Raw genomic sequence first — 17,575 nt, 5'->3', positions numbered from 1 at the left:
TGTTAGCACTTCTAAGATTATTATTATATTGAGAAAATTAATTCAGGTCTCATAAATAACATTAAAACAAAAGGCCAAATATAAAAGAACCAAGGTGAGTAATGAAGACTTAACACAAATGCTGCATGTTTACATGCTAAAAAAAAAAAAAAAAACCCTCACTCACATGTAAAGATCATAAAAAATAACAACCATGAGGTCTGAGTAGGATTTTCAAATAGAAGGAAATTGGAACAATAACCAGAGAAGAAAAGAAAAAGAAACACAGTTATACTCATGTTAGAAGAAATATATTCAAAAGGAAACCTGAGTGATCATTTTCTGGTTACTCAATATCTTTGAGGCTATTACACAGATGACAATAAAATAGTGCTATGACAATCTTAAAAAAGATAACTGAAAATTAATAACTTATAGCTTATATATCAACATAATTTTCAGAAACTTAATGTTGAGTAAAAACAGGTCATGTTACTCTATTAGTTTCATAAAAATTCAAGAGTACCAATACCATAGGATGAGGTATCTGTGTGGTATACTATAAAGAAACGCAACAGAATAAAATTCTGAAAATGAAAATTCAAGCTATTAGATAATTGTAGTGCAAAGGCAGAACAAAGAAAGATACACACAGGGAATGTCCATGTATGGAGTGTAAGTACTTAGTGAGCTGGGTGGTAGGTTCACGTATATACGTGTTAGTTGTATTTAATGACTTATATGCACATCAAATCAAAAGCTTTATTCATTAAAAATTATAAAATGTTTATGACATAAATGGCATAATCTCTTCAAAACCATGTGGCAACATGTACGAAGAGCTATGAAAATTTTCTAAAGACAATATAATTAACACTAACCTTTTCAGTAATAATACATTTTGAGGAATTTATTCTAAGAACATACTTTGACCAAAAAAAAAAAAAAAAAAGGAACAAAAGCTTTTAGATTAAGATTTGCAAGGCAGAGCTATTATGATATATAAAAATTCAAAACAACCTAAATGCCTATCAACAGGGAAATTATAATTGTAATATATGAACTGAATGGTGTCTCAGGTAATATTTTCAAAGAAAATATGCTTTGAGAGAAGCACACAAGAGTCTATGATATAATGGACAGGCAATAACAGTATAAAATAGTGCAATGGACAGCATCAACTTTAGTAAAGAATTATTTTATACAATTATGGTTACATTAGTAAAAAGAAATCAGATATAGTATTTTATTTTGAAAGACTAACACACACACACACACACAAAGAAATTAAAACTATTAAAACAAATCTGATGAACTGATTTTTAAAAAAATTAAAAAGTGTGTCAAATATTAAAGAACAAAATAGAAAATCATTAATTTTATTATGCTACCAATATGTTAAAAACTGACATATCTGTATTTTATGCTGGCTAATTTTAATCTTTATAGTTACTCATTTGAAAATAAAACTGCACACCTTACAATAGTGATATATACTGAACTTCCTCCATGTCCCCAGCAATTGCAATACTCCAATCTTACCTGGAGTAGATGGCCTTTCAAGCATGTTCAGATGATGAGAAATGAAGGCCTGGCTATCATGAACAGTATCCATATCAATTTCCTCTTCATCTTGAGAATTTGAAAACTAAAACACAGACACACAAAACAAAAGAATAAAAGGGCCATTATATCATTTTACATTTGGATCTTAGTTGTTAGGTATTATAGAGGTAATAGAATATACCCTCATATAACCTTAAAAGGAAAAGTAGTCTCTTTTCCTCAAAACATATCAGGAGAGAAAAAAGGATTATTTTGCCCAACCTCCAAAATTAGCTTATTAGAAGTTACTGGAAATTTAATAGTAACTAAAACCTACTCCTGTATTGTGGGAAGAAGTAGTAAGCTGTGGTAGAATGTGCACATATGATTCCTCCCCCAAATAGAGAAGAAGTATGGGATAACAAGTTAAATAACTGGAACATTTTAGAATGTACCTTGGTTCTTTTATGATACAGTCTGTACCATGTGGTGTTGCTAAGGAACAACCATAGCAAGTATTCAACAAGACATACAGGAAGGTGAATGCCCTACACTGCTAATACAGGTTTAACCTGTATTTCTTACTCTGATTTTGAGTTTGACTTTACTGCTATCCTCATTCTTATCCAGTATTTGACCAGGTTCTAGTGGGTGTATCAGCCTTCCTCTTCACTCCCTGCTGATGAGCTGACATACTTTTTTAATTAATTAATTAATTAATTAATTTTTTTGACAGGCAGAGTGGACAGTGAGAGAGAGAGAGAGAGACAGAGAGAAAGGTCTTCCTTTTGCCGTTGGTTCACCCTCCAATGGCCGCCGCGGTTGGCGCGCTGCGGCCAGCGCACCGCGCTGATCCGATAGCAGGAGCCAGGTACTTATCCTGGTCTCCCATGGGGTGCAGGACCCAAGCACTTGGGCCATCCTCCACTGCACTCCCGGGCCACAGCAGAGAGCTGGCCCGAAAGAGGGGCAACTGGGACAGAATCCGGTGCCCCGACCGGGACTAGAACCCGGTGTGCCAGCGTCGCAAGGCAGAGGATTAGCCTAGTGAGCCGCGGCGCCGGCCATGAGCTGACATACTATATGATGCTCCTTGGCAAGGTGATCATCTTCCTGCAGTAATATTCAAGATCAAAATTAGACTTCTGAAGACAACCAATTTATAGTATAGCCAAAAACTAATAGCTATAGCAACCATGCAGATTAGAGCAGGCCCAGGAACTAAAAGTTATCAAAATGGGCTTAAATGAAATTTTTTTCTTGTCTGCTGGTGTTTTTTTGCAGGAGAAAGGAGTTATTTAAATAAATGGAGTTTTCCCAAAAGATCAGGTCTTTAGTTGTCATTTTATCCTCTTATCCTGAAGCGTGAAAGTGGATAAATTAATATTTAATGACAATGAAAACACACATGTTCATTTTCATGGGTTTATAAATATTTAGACCTAAAAGATCTCTTTAATCATACTCTATGTAAGGATCTGTCTTGCTTCTGCATAACCTAAACTCTAGGACAAATTTTAAATGTACAGCAAATAAGTACAATTATATTTCAAAAACTAGGTGAATAGATAAATTTAAAATGAGAAATTCTGCTTTTTAAAATCTCAAAACCTCAGTAGGAAATGTCCAGGCAAGAAATCTTGTCTAAACATTGGTAAAAAATGAAACTGGAAGTATTAGAGGTATTTTTGTCATCAATAAAAAATCATTTCTGGAAAACTTTCTTACACTAAAATTGCTAATCTGTACCCTAGCAATCTTTTTATAAAGTCTGGTAATGTTATAGTGCATAGCTGGAAAGAAAAGCTTTGCTAAAGGAAAACACACACATATATGAAGAATCTTCAAAATATTCATGGAAAATGCATACTTTTTCCAATGAAATAAATTCACTTCTTAATTCCATTTTTCAAAAACTTTTTGAAGTACTCTCATATATAAACTGTACAAGTACAATGCATAGTCTTCTCCCAAATCAGGTTATCCATTTACTTGATCATTCAGTTATTTTCATTCAGCAAGCATTTGCCAAGCACTTACTGTATATTTAGAATTGTTCTAGGAACAATTTAAAAAAAACAGGGGCCCTATGTTCAAACAGCTTGCAATTAACATATATGGACAAGTCAGGTTAATATATAATAGATTAGGCTGGCACCACGGCTCACTTGGCTAATCCTCCACCTGTGGTGCCGACACCCCAGGTTCTAGTCCTGGTTGGGGTGCCGCATTCTGTCCCGGTTGCCCCTCTTCCAGGCCAGCTCTCTGCTGTGCCTGGGAAGGCAGTGGAGGATGGCCCAAGTGCTTGGGCCCTGCACCCCATGGGAGACCAGGATAAGCACCTGGCTCCTGCCTTCAGATCAGTGTGGTGCACCGGCCGTGGCGGCCATTGGAGGGTGAACCAACGGCAAAAAGGAAGACCTTTCTCTCTGTCTCTCTCTCTCTCTCACTAACTCTGCCTGTCAAAAAATATATATATATATATATATTTATATATATATATATAATGGATTAAATGCTTATTTCTATGTTCTTCTCACAGAAGAAAGTCTATGCTCAAATATAAAAAAAATTATGTCATCACAAGAAAGTAAATGGACTAGCAGCACATCATTTGTTATGTAGTTGTCAGCAGCATTTTATAAACTATAAAGTGCTAACCAAATGTCAACAACAGGTTTTAAAGTGGCACAAGAAACTGACACAGTGGCTATAAAATTCACAGGAAGCAATTTTCTTCTCTGGTTGCCTCTCTATGAAAATAAACTACATCTTCCATAATACATATGATTCTTACAGGATTCTGAAATCCAACCAGTTGTGCGTGGCTGCCTGGATTACTTGTAGTTTCTTGGGTGCCTGCTATGGCCTCTGGAATAATGGTAGGGTTCAGAACAGCTTTTTTCTCCTTTAGATTAAGAACCAATCCAAGCTCTGGCAAGGGTAAACACGAAGGTCTACTAAGGCCAAACAGAGTGAAGTACAAGTCCACAGCACCACATCGCAACCTCCAGTCATGTGAAGTACCTAATAAATACACAATAAAGAGGCAGAAGTCAATATGCACATCAATCCATATATTTTCAATGGTTCTAAAACCTATACTCAGGGAATTTTATAACTGGAAAAAATTTATTAACACATTTTTCTTATAAAATAGATACTAGATCAACCAAAAATCCAATATTTACCAAAATAGTATTTTTTTTCCTGAACTTACATCTTTCTTCCTCAGTAATTACTCAATATTCATTCATTCTCTGATTATCCTATCTGATTCTCTTTATTAAGAGACTGTTAGGAAGACAGTATCTAAGACTTCTCCTACCCTATCACTGAAATTTTCTTCTTTAGAATTACTACTTTCTGGTTTTAAATGTGGTAGGTAAGAAACCATACAACCTGGCCAGCGCTACGGCTCACTAGGCTAATCCTCCACTTGCGGCGCCGGCACACGGGGTTCTAGTCCCGGTCAGGGTGCCTGATTCTGTCCCGGTTGCCCCTCTTCCAGGCCAGCTCTCTGCTGTGGCCAGGGAGTGCAGTGGAGGATGGCCCAAGTGCTTGGGCCCTGCACCCCATGGGAGACCAGGAGGAAGCACCTGGCTCCCGACTTCGGATCAGCACGGTGCGCCGGCTGCAGCGGCCATTGTGGGGTGAACCAACGGCAAAAGGAAGACCTTTCTCTCTGTCTCTCTCACTATCCACTCTGCCTGTCAAAAAAAAAATATATCTAAACTTGAATTTATTGGAAAGGAGGAAAATATTTTCCTAAACATGTAAATTATTTGTGCTACTAGTGTAATACTTACTTAAAGAAAACAAAACACAAATAGGCAAGTAACAGGGATGGCAACAGGTAGTAAACACCTCCTTGACCAGAAGAAAACTGTTGGGCAGAGAATCAGTTTAAACTAACTGAAAGACCAGAGACAAGTTCCTTCAATTTCTCTAAGCTTTTTCATCTCCAAAATAAGAGTTGTAGTCTCAGAGCAGACCTTGCCCCATGGCAATGATGGACCAGAGCAGTGTTGTCAGAGTGCTTTCTCACTTTCTTTTTCTCTGCAGTAGAGCGCTCCAGGTATGTTAGCATCAAACATAATGGATCAATGAGAATATATTGGTCATACAGAGTTAAGATAATATCTATGGCTTCTAGTTGAAATTTAAAATGATCTGGAGAATATAAGTAAATGAGGAATATGGGAATTATCCTCAATAAGAAAAATGTACCCTATAGATACTTAATCTTGACCAAGAACTATGATTTCACAATGTTTTAAAAGGAGAAGTAAAAGGGAAAGAAGGTGTTACAGTAAATGTTGGCCATCATGAATACTAAAACTTTGTGGGGGACTGAAACGGAGGTATGGTGAGTATAGTTGCCACCTGCAGCGCCATATGGGTGCTGGTTCAAGTCCCTGCTGCTCCACTTCTGATCCACTCCTTACTCATGTGCCTGGGAAAGCTGCATCAGATGACTCAAGTCCTGCACACATGTGGGAGACTCTGAAAATTCCAGGTTCCTGGCTTCGGATCTGCTCAGCTCCAGCCATTGCGACCATTTAGAAGGTGAACCAGCAGATGGAAGACCTTTCTCTCTGCCTCTGCCTCTACCTCTCTGTAACTCTGCCTTTCAAATAAATAAATAAATCTTTAAAAAGAAAAAGTTGTGTATTCTACAACAAATATTAGGTTAAGTAAACAGGTGTAAACTACTATTAATTCTGATGAGATTTCGCTAACAAATACATAATTACTATGTTAATTATATATAGAGGAAATCCTTTGGGAGAAATCATTCTTTTCCTGAATTCATATGAGATCACGCACTGTGCTGGGTGCTTTACATGCTATACTGCTGTTAAATTCTCATCATTCCTACTTGAGACTTTTTTCTGTTTAACAAAAACTTATTTATTTATTCAAAAGGCAGAGAGAGAGAGAGAGAGAAAGAGAAAGAAAGAGACAGAGACAGAACTCTTTCATCTGCTGGTTCACTCCCCAAGTGGCAGCAACAGCCAGAGCTGGGCCAATCTGAAACCAGGAACCAGAAGCTTCCTCTCAGTCGCTCCAAGGACTTGGAGCCATCTTCTACTGCTTTCCCAGGCTATAGCAGGATTGGAAGTGGAGCAGCCAGAACTCGAACTGGCACCCATATGGGATGCCGAAACTGCAGGTGGTGGCTTTACCCACTGTACCACAGTGCCTGCCCCACTTGAGACATTTTAAATTCTGCTACTCTGTAATGTGGTAACAGACACAGAACATTGTTCAAAGCAAGAGAAACAGGCGACAGTCCTTGATGAAGATCAGGTTTTTACATTACAAAAACTACAGAGAAACTAGAAATGGCAAGAATAACATACAGTGGAAGTAAGGATTTTACATGGGAAACCCATTTTCCTTCTCTGGGAATATGCAAATGGGGACACTTAAATAGCCTGACAGCTTTGTTTGTTGTAGATATTCATTATTCTCTTCCTCAAAGCATTTTACAGAAGAGTCCATTAAGAGCAGGTTATCAAATTCTTGAGACATGTATTAGCAAAGGGAAGGAATTCTGCCAGGTGTGAACAGTAAACTCTTTGATAATCCAGAGCAGTTGGTCCTATGTCTCTATCCAAGGATGGAGCAAGAAAGGAAGTGAATCTTAGGGGCCAGTGCTGTGGTGTAGCGAGTAAAGCTGCCACCTGCAGTGCCAGCATCCCATATGGGCACCAGTTCAAGTACCAGCTGCTCTACTTCCCATCCAGCTCTCTACTATGGCCTGGGAAAACAGTGGAAGGTGGCCCAAGTCCTTGGGACCCTGTATCCATGTGGGAGACCTGGAAGAAGCTCCTGGCTTCAGATCAGCACAGCTCCGGCCATTGCGGCCATCTGGGGAATGAACCAGCAGATGGAGGATCTCTCTGTCTCTATCTGTGCCTCTGCCTCTGCTTCTCTGTAACTCTGCCCTTCAAATAAATAAATAAGTATTTTTTTAAAAAAAGTGAATCTTAGGTATTTGGTCAATAAAGATAATTAGAAAAACTTAAGGTTAACTATAGAAACTAAACCTGCAGGATAAGCATCACCTAATTATTTGTGATGCAAATGACCATCCCGAACTTTTACATACTGCAGATAACATGGAAACAGTGCTTAACAGTCATTACAGTCTCTCCCCTGTATTTTCAATGGGTTCAACATATCTATGCAAATTCAACACACCTCAAGCCTACACTGAAGACACAGATTCAGTAGGACTTAAGGGCCTAGATGATCTTCTAACTAATTTTGTTATTGGTGAATTCTCATTACCAATTTGTAAAACAATAACCAGTAAGAACGTAATAAAGCAATATAAAAATTTTCTTGATAAAATGGTAATTTAAAACCTTGATCACAACTACAGTAGGTACATCTCTCTCTCTCTCTCTCTCTCTCTCTCTCACACACACACACACACACACACACAGAGTTCCCTGCCATGTTCTCCCCTCCTGCGGAGGCCAAATATATCAAAATTGTAATAGTAATGATGCAGTAGAATTATGTAAGATTTCTTTTGATATTGTTTCAGATGGGCTCTGAAACATGATATTACTTTGATAATTAAAAAAAAAAAAAAAAAAAGGGACATCTCAGATCAGATTCATTCTATTCCAGAGGTTCAGGTACAGAAGAAAAAGGCCATTCTCTGTAGTCTACTTTCCTAACGTCCAATGTTCTCCAAAAGCATTTTTTAAAAAGCCTTCCCAACTACTCATTCCACTCCCACCGTTCATACTGCTCCCTTTTATTTATAAATTTGAAAAACAGCCATCATTTGCTTATGATATAGCTTCACTGGCCTGTTGGGTTTAGATTATTGGTAAGAGAGAATTCCAAACAAAAAGCAACTGCATTTGATATTGCACACTATCAAAATGAAATACGAAATGCCTATCATAGCATACATTTGTACTTTCCAATGGTCTTCAACTGTTATTTATGTAAGTTGTCCTACTGACCTTAAACATACATTAATTTTGTCTGAAAAAAATCTTATTTGGAAGGTAATACAAGAATCTTTGTATTTCATTATACTTTCCTCAAATTCCTTTTAAAAAATTTATTTATTTGAAAGAGTTACAGAGAGATGTAGAGACAGAGAAGGAGAGGACTTCCATCTGCTGGTTTACTCCCCAAATAGCTGCAAAGGCTTCAGCGGAGCTGAGCTGAAGCCAGGAGCTAGGAGTTTCTTCTGATTATCCTATGTGGGTACAGGGGCCCAAGAACTTGGGCCCTCCTCCACTGCTTTTCCAGGCACATTAGCAGGGAGCTGGATTGGAAATGGAGCAGCTGGGATTAGAACTAGCACCATTATGGGATGCTGGCGCTGCAGGCTGGGGCTTTAACCTGCTGTACCACAGTGCCAGCCCTTCAAATTTCTAATTTATCATGGTTAAGGAGTAATGCATTCTTATTAAGAATATATTTAACCCAGTGGAGTTTGTGCCACTTATTAACTGCTGAATGATCCTTTACATGGTCTAGGGCTGTGTGCTCATCCCCTGAATCTAAATAAACAGAAATAATACCATCTTCTAAAATGCGAACAGTAATGAACTATAGAAATGATCCCTGAAAGTAGCAAAATATAAAACATTATGTAAGTAGCAGCAATCATTCTTCCAAGGATTAAGAAAAGCATCAGAAAAACAATTCAGCGATATCCTAGTACAAACTGATTTATGTTTTCTGGAAACCTTGAAGACAAGAGCCATACTGTTTTCAGTTTTATTAATTTCAATTAAATATGTATTATGGTGCCTCTACTTGGGTGTTAGCAATATTATTATGGAACTGAAAGTTATAGTCACTTAGCATTGCAATATTAGCAAATTAATAAAATAGAAGAATTATAATTTGGCATTTAACTGTGATTCAGTGAAATAATCCACTAATGAGATAAACAGAACTAGTTGCCTTCCAATATTCTAGACAGAAAGTAAAATGACATACACAAAACTTTTAAGTATTAGAATAAGTACCCACTGCTTTCCCAACATCCATCTGTAATAACTATAGTTTTGTTGAAGCACAACACATTTCACCCTAGTTTTTGATCAAATCTTTAAACCAAAATCATTACAATTTCAATCTGTAAGAGATATAAAGAAAAATTTCTTTAAAGATATATATATATACATATATATATATATATATATATATATATATATATATATATAACACTTACATGTCAAAAGGAAAAGACCAATAATACAGTAAAAATAGCAAAGGATGTGAATGACTTCCAAAAACGGAACTACAAATAACTCAAATATATGGGCTGAATAATGACATCATTACTATGTTGTGTGAATATAATAACATTTTTGAGTACTTAATATTAGCCACTGTGTTTGACAAATATTAACTCATTTAATTCTCATTTTGCAGAGTAGGTATCTTTATCATCTGCACTTTATAAATGAACATAGTTTAGACAAATCACACAGTGGGTAAATAATTGAGATATGCCAGGGAAGCAGAACAAGATGCAAGCAGAATAAGACACTCCAGCCATCTGCCCAGAGAGAAACCAATCAACAACTAAATACACATCAGGTCACCTTCATAACAGCCAAGAAAGCCAGGTGAGAGACTACAGTGCCTTATTTTAATGTAATAATAAGACACATTGAAGAAGGCAAGAAGAAAAGAGTAGTCCTATCACTCCTCCCCCAGGTCCAAGTCGTTCAGCATGGAAATATGCCTCCCCCTAGGGGAGGGAGAGGGACTAAAGACCAGACTTTAAACTTAAAACCCAGTAACAGACCTGCTACAGTGAAAATGAGTCAGACAGGACCTCAAGATTTCTGTCTCCTAGGCCACCACCTGCAGACTGAGCCCTGGGAAAGTATCTACCTTCATTGCCCTTCCCCCAGCCTCCAACAGAATTAGACTCTAACCACTGGGGAAAAGTGAACTCAGGGCTTTGCTCTGAAGTTCAGTGAAAGCCCAAAGTACTATCACCAGGCCAGTGCTCACAGACAGTCTCTAGATTTGCCCTAATACTAGGCAAAGAGCTGTGCCCTGGTGGGAAGAAGTGTTTCAAACTGGATCTCCCCTAGCTGCTCACAGGCTTGGTTTGCATCCACAAGCAGTGCAGGGCCCTGTGGCTGTGAGACCCAACCCAGCTTAAGGGTCAGTTGGGGCAGTCAAGGGTCTGCCTTCAAAATCTCTCCTCCAAGCACGGGCAAACAACAAGGAACAATACCCCAGCCACTGGAAAGCAGGGCATGAATGTGATCACAGGAGTGGATCTTGGGTCTCATAAAATCATTACTGGGAAGATCCTCCCAAGTCAGTGTCTGTAGACAGAACTCTTGGATCTGCCCTTGTCCTGCTGCCTGTCAACTAGACTTATATCACTTGTGGTTCAAAGCAGCAGCCTGGAGTTACAAGCCCACCTCAGCAGCAGGAAGCCAATACTAAGTGGGCCTTGGTCCTACAGTGTACTGCACTGATCTTAAGGGACTGTGAGCTCTGGATATGATCTAGTGTTTTAGTGTAGGTGTCCACAGGATTGCTTACTCCATTCCTTCCCCAACACCAAGCAGCATTAACCGTTAGACAGTAATTGCTGAGGGAAGATAAAGTTGGTGGTTGTTAGAACATTGCATAGAAATCAGGTGCTGGCACCGTAGGTACTCACTTGGCCCTGCTGGACTTTCAGATGTCACTGGTATGAACCAACCAAACCCAAGTCAATACAGGTACCTAAGCAACTCCTCCAGGACTCTGGACCTGCACATCTACAGCCCCAGCCATAGTGGACTGAGGACTGCTGACTTCCATGACCCCCTCCTCTTGCCCTACTGGGCTGCAAATGAGACTCACATACCTTTGTTGGGTGTGAGAAGAGCACCTCATGTTCTCACTGTTACTGCCATTAACTGTGGTGATTGAAGAGGCTGGAAGACTAAATGACAGCATTCAACTGAAAATAAACCCAAAAGAGCCTATACCAAACTGATACCAGAAGATAAATCTTCAGAACAAAGCTTTTTCCACCAAATCTACACATTAAAAATGATAGAAACAACTAATCCATCACATGACTAAACATCAATATATGGATGTAGGAAGTATGAAAAAGCATGGCAAGCTGACACTTCCAAAGGAACACAAGAATGCTTTATGAACACTCCAAAGAAAAGGATAGTCAAAATGACTAAGAATTCAAAAGAATGATTACAAGGATGCTCAAAGAGATGCAACAGAATATCACAGCCAAACAAAATCAGAAAAACAAGGCATGACATATATGAGAAATTCAGCACAAAGATAGAGATCTAGACAAAGAACCAAGCAGAAATCTGAGAGAGGAAAAACTCAGTAATTCAAATAAGAGACACAGCAGAAATTCTCAACAGACTAGATCAAACACAGAAAAACAACACGTTAAGACAGGTTTTCTGGGAGCAGGCACCGTGGTGGAGCAGGCAAAGCTGCTGCCTGCAGTGCTGGCATCCCATGTGGGCGCCAGTTCGAGTCTGGCTGCTCCTCTTCTGATCCAGCTCTCTGCTAATGCATCTGGGAAAGCAGTGGAAGATGGCACATGTCCTTGGACCTCCACACTCATGTGGGAGATCTGGAGGAAGCTCCTGGCTTCTGGCTTCAGCTAGGCCCAGCCTTGGCCGTTGCAGCCATTTGGCAAGAGACCCAGTGGAAGGAAGACCTCTCTCTCTGCCTCTCCCTCTCTGTTATCTCTCAAATAAATAAATTTTTACTAAAAAACAAAAACAAAAACACACAACAACAACAACAACAACAAGAAGACAGGTCTTTTGAAATATTCAAGTAAGACAGGCCAAACAAAAAAGACAAAAGAGTATGAAGATAGCTGCTGAAACCTCTGTAAAACCATTAAATGAACAAATATTTGAATTGTGAGGATTCCTGAGGGCAAACAGAGGAACAGAGACAGAAAACTTAAACAGTGGCCAGCACTGGGTGCAAACAAGTTAAGCCACTGACTGTAACGCTGGTATCCCATATGGGTGCCAGTTTTGTATCCTAGCTGCTCCATTTCCAATCCAGCTCCCAGTTAAAGTGCTTGGAAAGCAGTAGAGGACTGCCAAAGTGCTTGGGCCCCTGCCAGCCATGTGAGACCAGATGGAGTTCCAAGCTTCTGGCTTTGCTGTGGGCCAACTCTTGCCGTTGCAGCCCATTAAGGAGTAAACCAGTGAATGCAAGAGCTCTTTCTCTCTGCTTCTCTATATAACTCTGCCTTTCAAGTAAATCGGTAAATCTTTAAAAAGGAATAGAAAAAAAGGAAAACCTATAAAATGACCTACTATCTAAAAACTTTCCAAGTCTGAAGACAGATATGGATATCCAAATACCAGAGGCACATAGGATCCCAAATAAACATCACCAGAAAAGATAGTCACTGCCAACACATTACAGTCAAACTCTTGGGGGCCAGCACAGTGGCAAAGATGCAGGTAAAGCCTGCAATGCCAGCATCTCGTATGGGCACTGCTTTGTGTCCCAGCTGCTCCACTTCTGATCCAGTCCCTCCTAATGGCCTGGGAAAGGCAGTGGAAGATGGCCCAAGTGTCTGGGACCCTACACCCATGTGGGAGACACAGAAAAGTTCCTGGCTCTTGACTCCAGCCTGGCCCAGTGCTGGCTGCTGCAGCCATCTGAGGAGTGAACCAGTGAATGGAAGATGTCTCTCTATCTCTAATTCCTTCAAAATAAATAAATAAATCTTTTTTTTTTCCCAAATGCAACACAGAAAATTCTAATTTTGAAAGAAAAAATGTACCAGGTCTCTTTTAAGGGAACCCATATAGTATTAACAGCAGAGTTTTCCTAAGAAACCTTATGATTCAGGAGGGAATGGAATGATATATTCCAAGTTCTGAAACAAAGTAACTGCAAACTAAGAATACACTTCTCAGTGAAGTTATCTTTGAAGGAGCAATAAAGACCTTCTAAGACATACAAAAGCTAAGAGAATTCATCACCACCAAACCACTCTGACAAAGGATGCCTAAGGGAGTTCTACATCCAGAAATACAACAAAGGTAATAACCACCATAAAACATGTTAAAGTATAAAACCCACCAGAAACAGAAAAAATATTCAAAATACACAGAAGACATTGTTAAGAAAAAAAAAAAGATAGAACTAAGTCATTACTTATCATTAATAACTCTGAATGTAAATACACTAAATTCTACAATAAGATTCCAATTAGCTGAACTGATTAAAAGGCAAGACCCAAAATATGCTGCCTACAAGAAGTGCACTTCATAGTGCACTTCAACGTGCACTTCAAAGACACACACATAATGAAAGCGAAAGGACAGAAAAAAATATTTCAGGTAAATGGAAAACAAAAGCAAGCAGGAATAGCTATATTTTGTCAGACAAAATACTTTAGCACAGAAACTGTAAAAAAGAAATAAAGTCACTATACACTGATCAAAAGATCAATTCAATGTAAAGATATAATTGTAAATGTACATGCACCTAATGCTGCTACACTCAATTTTATAAAACAAACATTATTAGATCTAAAGAGAGAGAGAAAAGCTCCAATACAATAATAGTGGAGGGGCCGGCGCCGCGGCTCACTTGGCTAATCCTCCACCTGCGGCGCCGGCACACAGGGTTCTAGTCCTGGTTGGGGTGCCGGATTCTGTCCCAGTTGCCCCTCTTCCAGGCCAGCTCTCTGCTGTGGCCAGGGAGTGCAGTGGAGGATGGCCCAAGTGTTTGGACCCTGCACCCGCATAGGAGACCAGAGGAAGCACCTGGCTCCTGGCTTCGGATCAGCGCGGTGTGCCGGCCATAGGGCGCCGGCCACAGCGGCCATTGGAGGGTGAACCAACAGTAAAAGGAAGACCTTTCTTCCTGTTTCTCTCTCTCACTGTCCACTCTGCCTGTCAAAAATTAAAAAAAAAAAAAAATAATAATAATAGTGGAGGACTTCATTACCCCGTTTTCATCAATGGATATATCATCCAGACAAAAAATATTAACTGAGAAATATAATGGTAAAACTACACTATAGACCAAACAAAAGTAACAGACATTTACAGAGAATTCCTTCCAACAGCTGCAGAACACAAATTCTTTTCATCAGCAAATGGAACATTCTCTAGGACAGATCACATAATAGGCTATAAAATGTCTTAATAAAGTGATAAATAAATAAATAGCCAACAAATTGGATAACCTGTAGAATAGGAATACATTTCTGTATACACATAATTTACTAAAGTTGAAACACAAAGACACAAAAATCTCTACAAACAAGTAATGAGTTTTAAATCAGTTATCAAAAGTCTCCCAATAACAAAATAACCCAGGACCTGATGATTTTACTGTTAAATTCTATTAAACTTTTAAGGAGAATTAACATAAACTTTTCTCAAATGATTCCCTTCCTCCTGCCAAAAAAAGTAACTGAAAGAGGAAACCTTACAAATTCAGTTTACTCCAAAACTAGACAAGATACAACAAAAAAGTACATATCAATAACCCTGATAAACATAAATGCAAAAAATTCTCAACAAAATACTAGCAAACTGAATTCAATAACACATAAGAAAGTTCACTCATCGTGATCAAGTAAGATTTATCCCATGGATTCAGGGAAGGTGTAATCAATAAACAAATCAATAAACATAATAAATCACATCAACAGAATGAAAAATAAAAATCAGATAGTCATTTCAAGAGAGGCAGAAAAAGCTTTCAATACAATTCAGTATCTATTTACAATGAAACCTTGAAAAAGTTACGTATACAGGAACATAACTGCAATACAAATACTCTATATTACAAACCCACAGCCACCATCACATGGTATGGGGAAAACTTGGAAGCATTTGCTGATAGATCTGGAACAAGACAAAGATGTTTACTCTTAATACTCTTATTCAGGATAGTACTGGAAGTTTCAGCCAAAGCAATAAGGCAAGAGAAATAAACAAAAAACATACAAATAGAAAAGAAATCAAATTATCCCTGTTTACCAATGATAAGAATCTATACATAGAAAAACCTAAAGACTCTACCAAGAGACTAGGAATGGATAAACAAATTCAACAAAATCACAGGCTACAAAATCAACACACAGAAATCAGTACCATTTTTATACAGAAATAACAAACTCACTGAAAAGAAAACTGTAAGACTGATCCTATTCACAATAGCTACAAAAAAAAAAAAAAAAAAAAAAAAACCACAACACCTTGGAATAAATGTAACCAAGAATGTGAAATTCTGCAATGAAAATTAAAAAACACTGATGAAATACATTGAAACATGAAGAAATGGAAAGATCTGTTACATTCATGGATTTGAAGAATTAGTACTATTGATAAAATGTCCATACTATCCAAAGACCGAAAGCAATTTACAGGTTCAATGCAAACCCCATCAAAATAGCAGCGATATTTCTTTACAAAACTAGGAAAAAACAGTCCAAAAATTCATATGGAGCTCAAAAGCCCCTAAATAAGTAAAGCAATCTTGTACAAAAAGAACAAAGCTGGAGATATCACAATACCAGATTTCACAACATTCTACAGAGATATTATAACCAAAACAACATGGTACTGGCATTAAAATACACATACAGACAATGGAACACGGACCAATGGGACAGAACAGAGATCCTAGAAATGAATTCATGCAAGTACAGTCAATTCATTCTCAATAAAGGCATCAAAAACATGCCGGAGAAGGACAGTCTCTTCAATTAATCTGAATATCCATATAAATTAAATTAAACTGAATACCCCTATACAGAAGATTTAAACTTGACCATTACCTTTTATCCTACACAAAAATCTACTCAAAATGGATCAAAGATCTAAATGTAAGACGTGAAACTATGAAACTATTAGAGGAAAACACTTCAAGATACTGGCATAAGCAATAAGCTTTTTAGGTGAGAACCCAAAGGCACAAGACAACAAAAGCAAAAATTTAAAAATGGGATTATATCACACTGAATTCCTGCACAGCAAAAAGGGAGGGAAGGATGGAGGGAGGGAGGGAGGAAAGAAGGAAGGAAATCAACAAACTGCACCAACAGAATGGGAGAAAATTCAAATGCTATGTCCCAGAATTAGTGTTCCTAAGCACTATATTATCCTATCTCTTAACCTCATTTAAAAATACCATGACCTCCAAGGTATTGAGTAGTAACAACATGCATTTTTTTTAAAAATATAGGTTGCATCTTATTCTATTCTGCATCAACTGCAAAAAGCTGGTTAAGTCTGCCTACCAGGTGGCTGGGGAAAAGTTTTCACTCCTTTGTAGCCTTCTGAAATAGTAAAAATCATACTTTACAAGTTCATATTTCTAACCCTTCAACCATTTGAAATATTTTCATACACATTAATATTTTGGATTCCTCAACCACCCTGTGGAGCAAACTGAGTAAATGTATCTTTAATGAACATTATCATACCCACCACTGTAAAGATGTGATATACTACTCAAAAGAAAGACAAAAACTTGACTTTGGTTCTTAAATGCTATTGAATTGAAAATCTGTCATAAAACAGAAACACTCCAATAAAGTTCTTAAAAAACAAACAAAAACCAATCATTATTTTCCTACCAGAATTCATGAGTTTCCAAAGTTGATCCACCAGGGCCTCATTGCATAAGGGAGACTCCATGTTCTTTGTAAATGGAGGGTTCTTAGTCAACATGTTCAGAATCTTGTGCCTGGCATAAATAAAAGCAAAAATTAAATTTTTGAGGACCATTTATTGATTGATGCTATGAGTAGAAGATATAAAATATGTGGAAATGATCTACAGTTTTTCCTTCTTATACCTATTTTTTCATTTTCCACTGTAAGGTCTAGCTCTGTATTTAGTTCCATTTGAAAACATACTATGTTAGATCTCAAAACTTCAGAAAAATGTAAACTATCTTAATTTCACATATATATGGAATACAGTGATAATTCAATACATGTATACAATGTATAATGATCAAACCAGAATAATTAGCATTTCAACCTCCTTAGACATTTAAAATA

General features: G+C 37.8%; 1 protein-coding gene across 3 annotated transcripts in view; it reads right to left on the bottom strand.

The window, feature by feature from the left end:
• Positions 1-17,575, bottom strand: part of TAF2 (TATA-box binding protein associated factor 2) — a 121,067-nt gene that overhangs the window by 27,344 nt on the left and 76,148 nt on the right. For all 3 annotated transcript variants that reach the window (XR_009865697.1, XM_062188059.1, XM_062188060.1), the window contains exons 22-24: positions 17,147-17,256; positions 4,322-4,551; positions 1,522-1,627 (exon numbers count right to left, since the gene is read on the bottom strand). Coding sequence is in view for 2 of the 3 variants with exons in the window: in XM_062188059.1 (XP_062044043.1) it covers positions 1,522-1,627; positions 4,322-4,551; positions 17,147-17,256 (446 nt within the window). In the remaining variant the exon portion in view is untranslated. The remainder of the gene's footprint in view (positions 1-1,521; positions 1,628-4,321; positions 4,552-17,146; positions 17,257-17,575) is intronic.

The sequence above is a fragment of the Lepus europaeus genome, chromosome 4, assembly GCF_033115175.1.
Source record: "Lepus europaeus isolate LE1 chromosome 4, mLepTim1.pri, whole genome shotgun sequence".
NCBI classification, from domain to species: domain Eukaryota; kingdom Metazoa; phylum Chordata; class Mammalia; order Lagomorpha; family Leporidae; genus Lepus; species Lepus europaeus.
The sequence above is the reverse complement of the archived record's forward strand: the minus strand, read 5'-3'. Positions and strand labels throughout refer to the sequence as shown.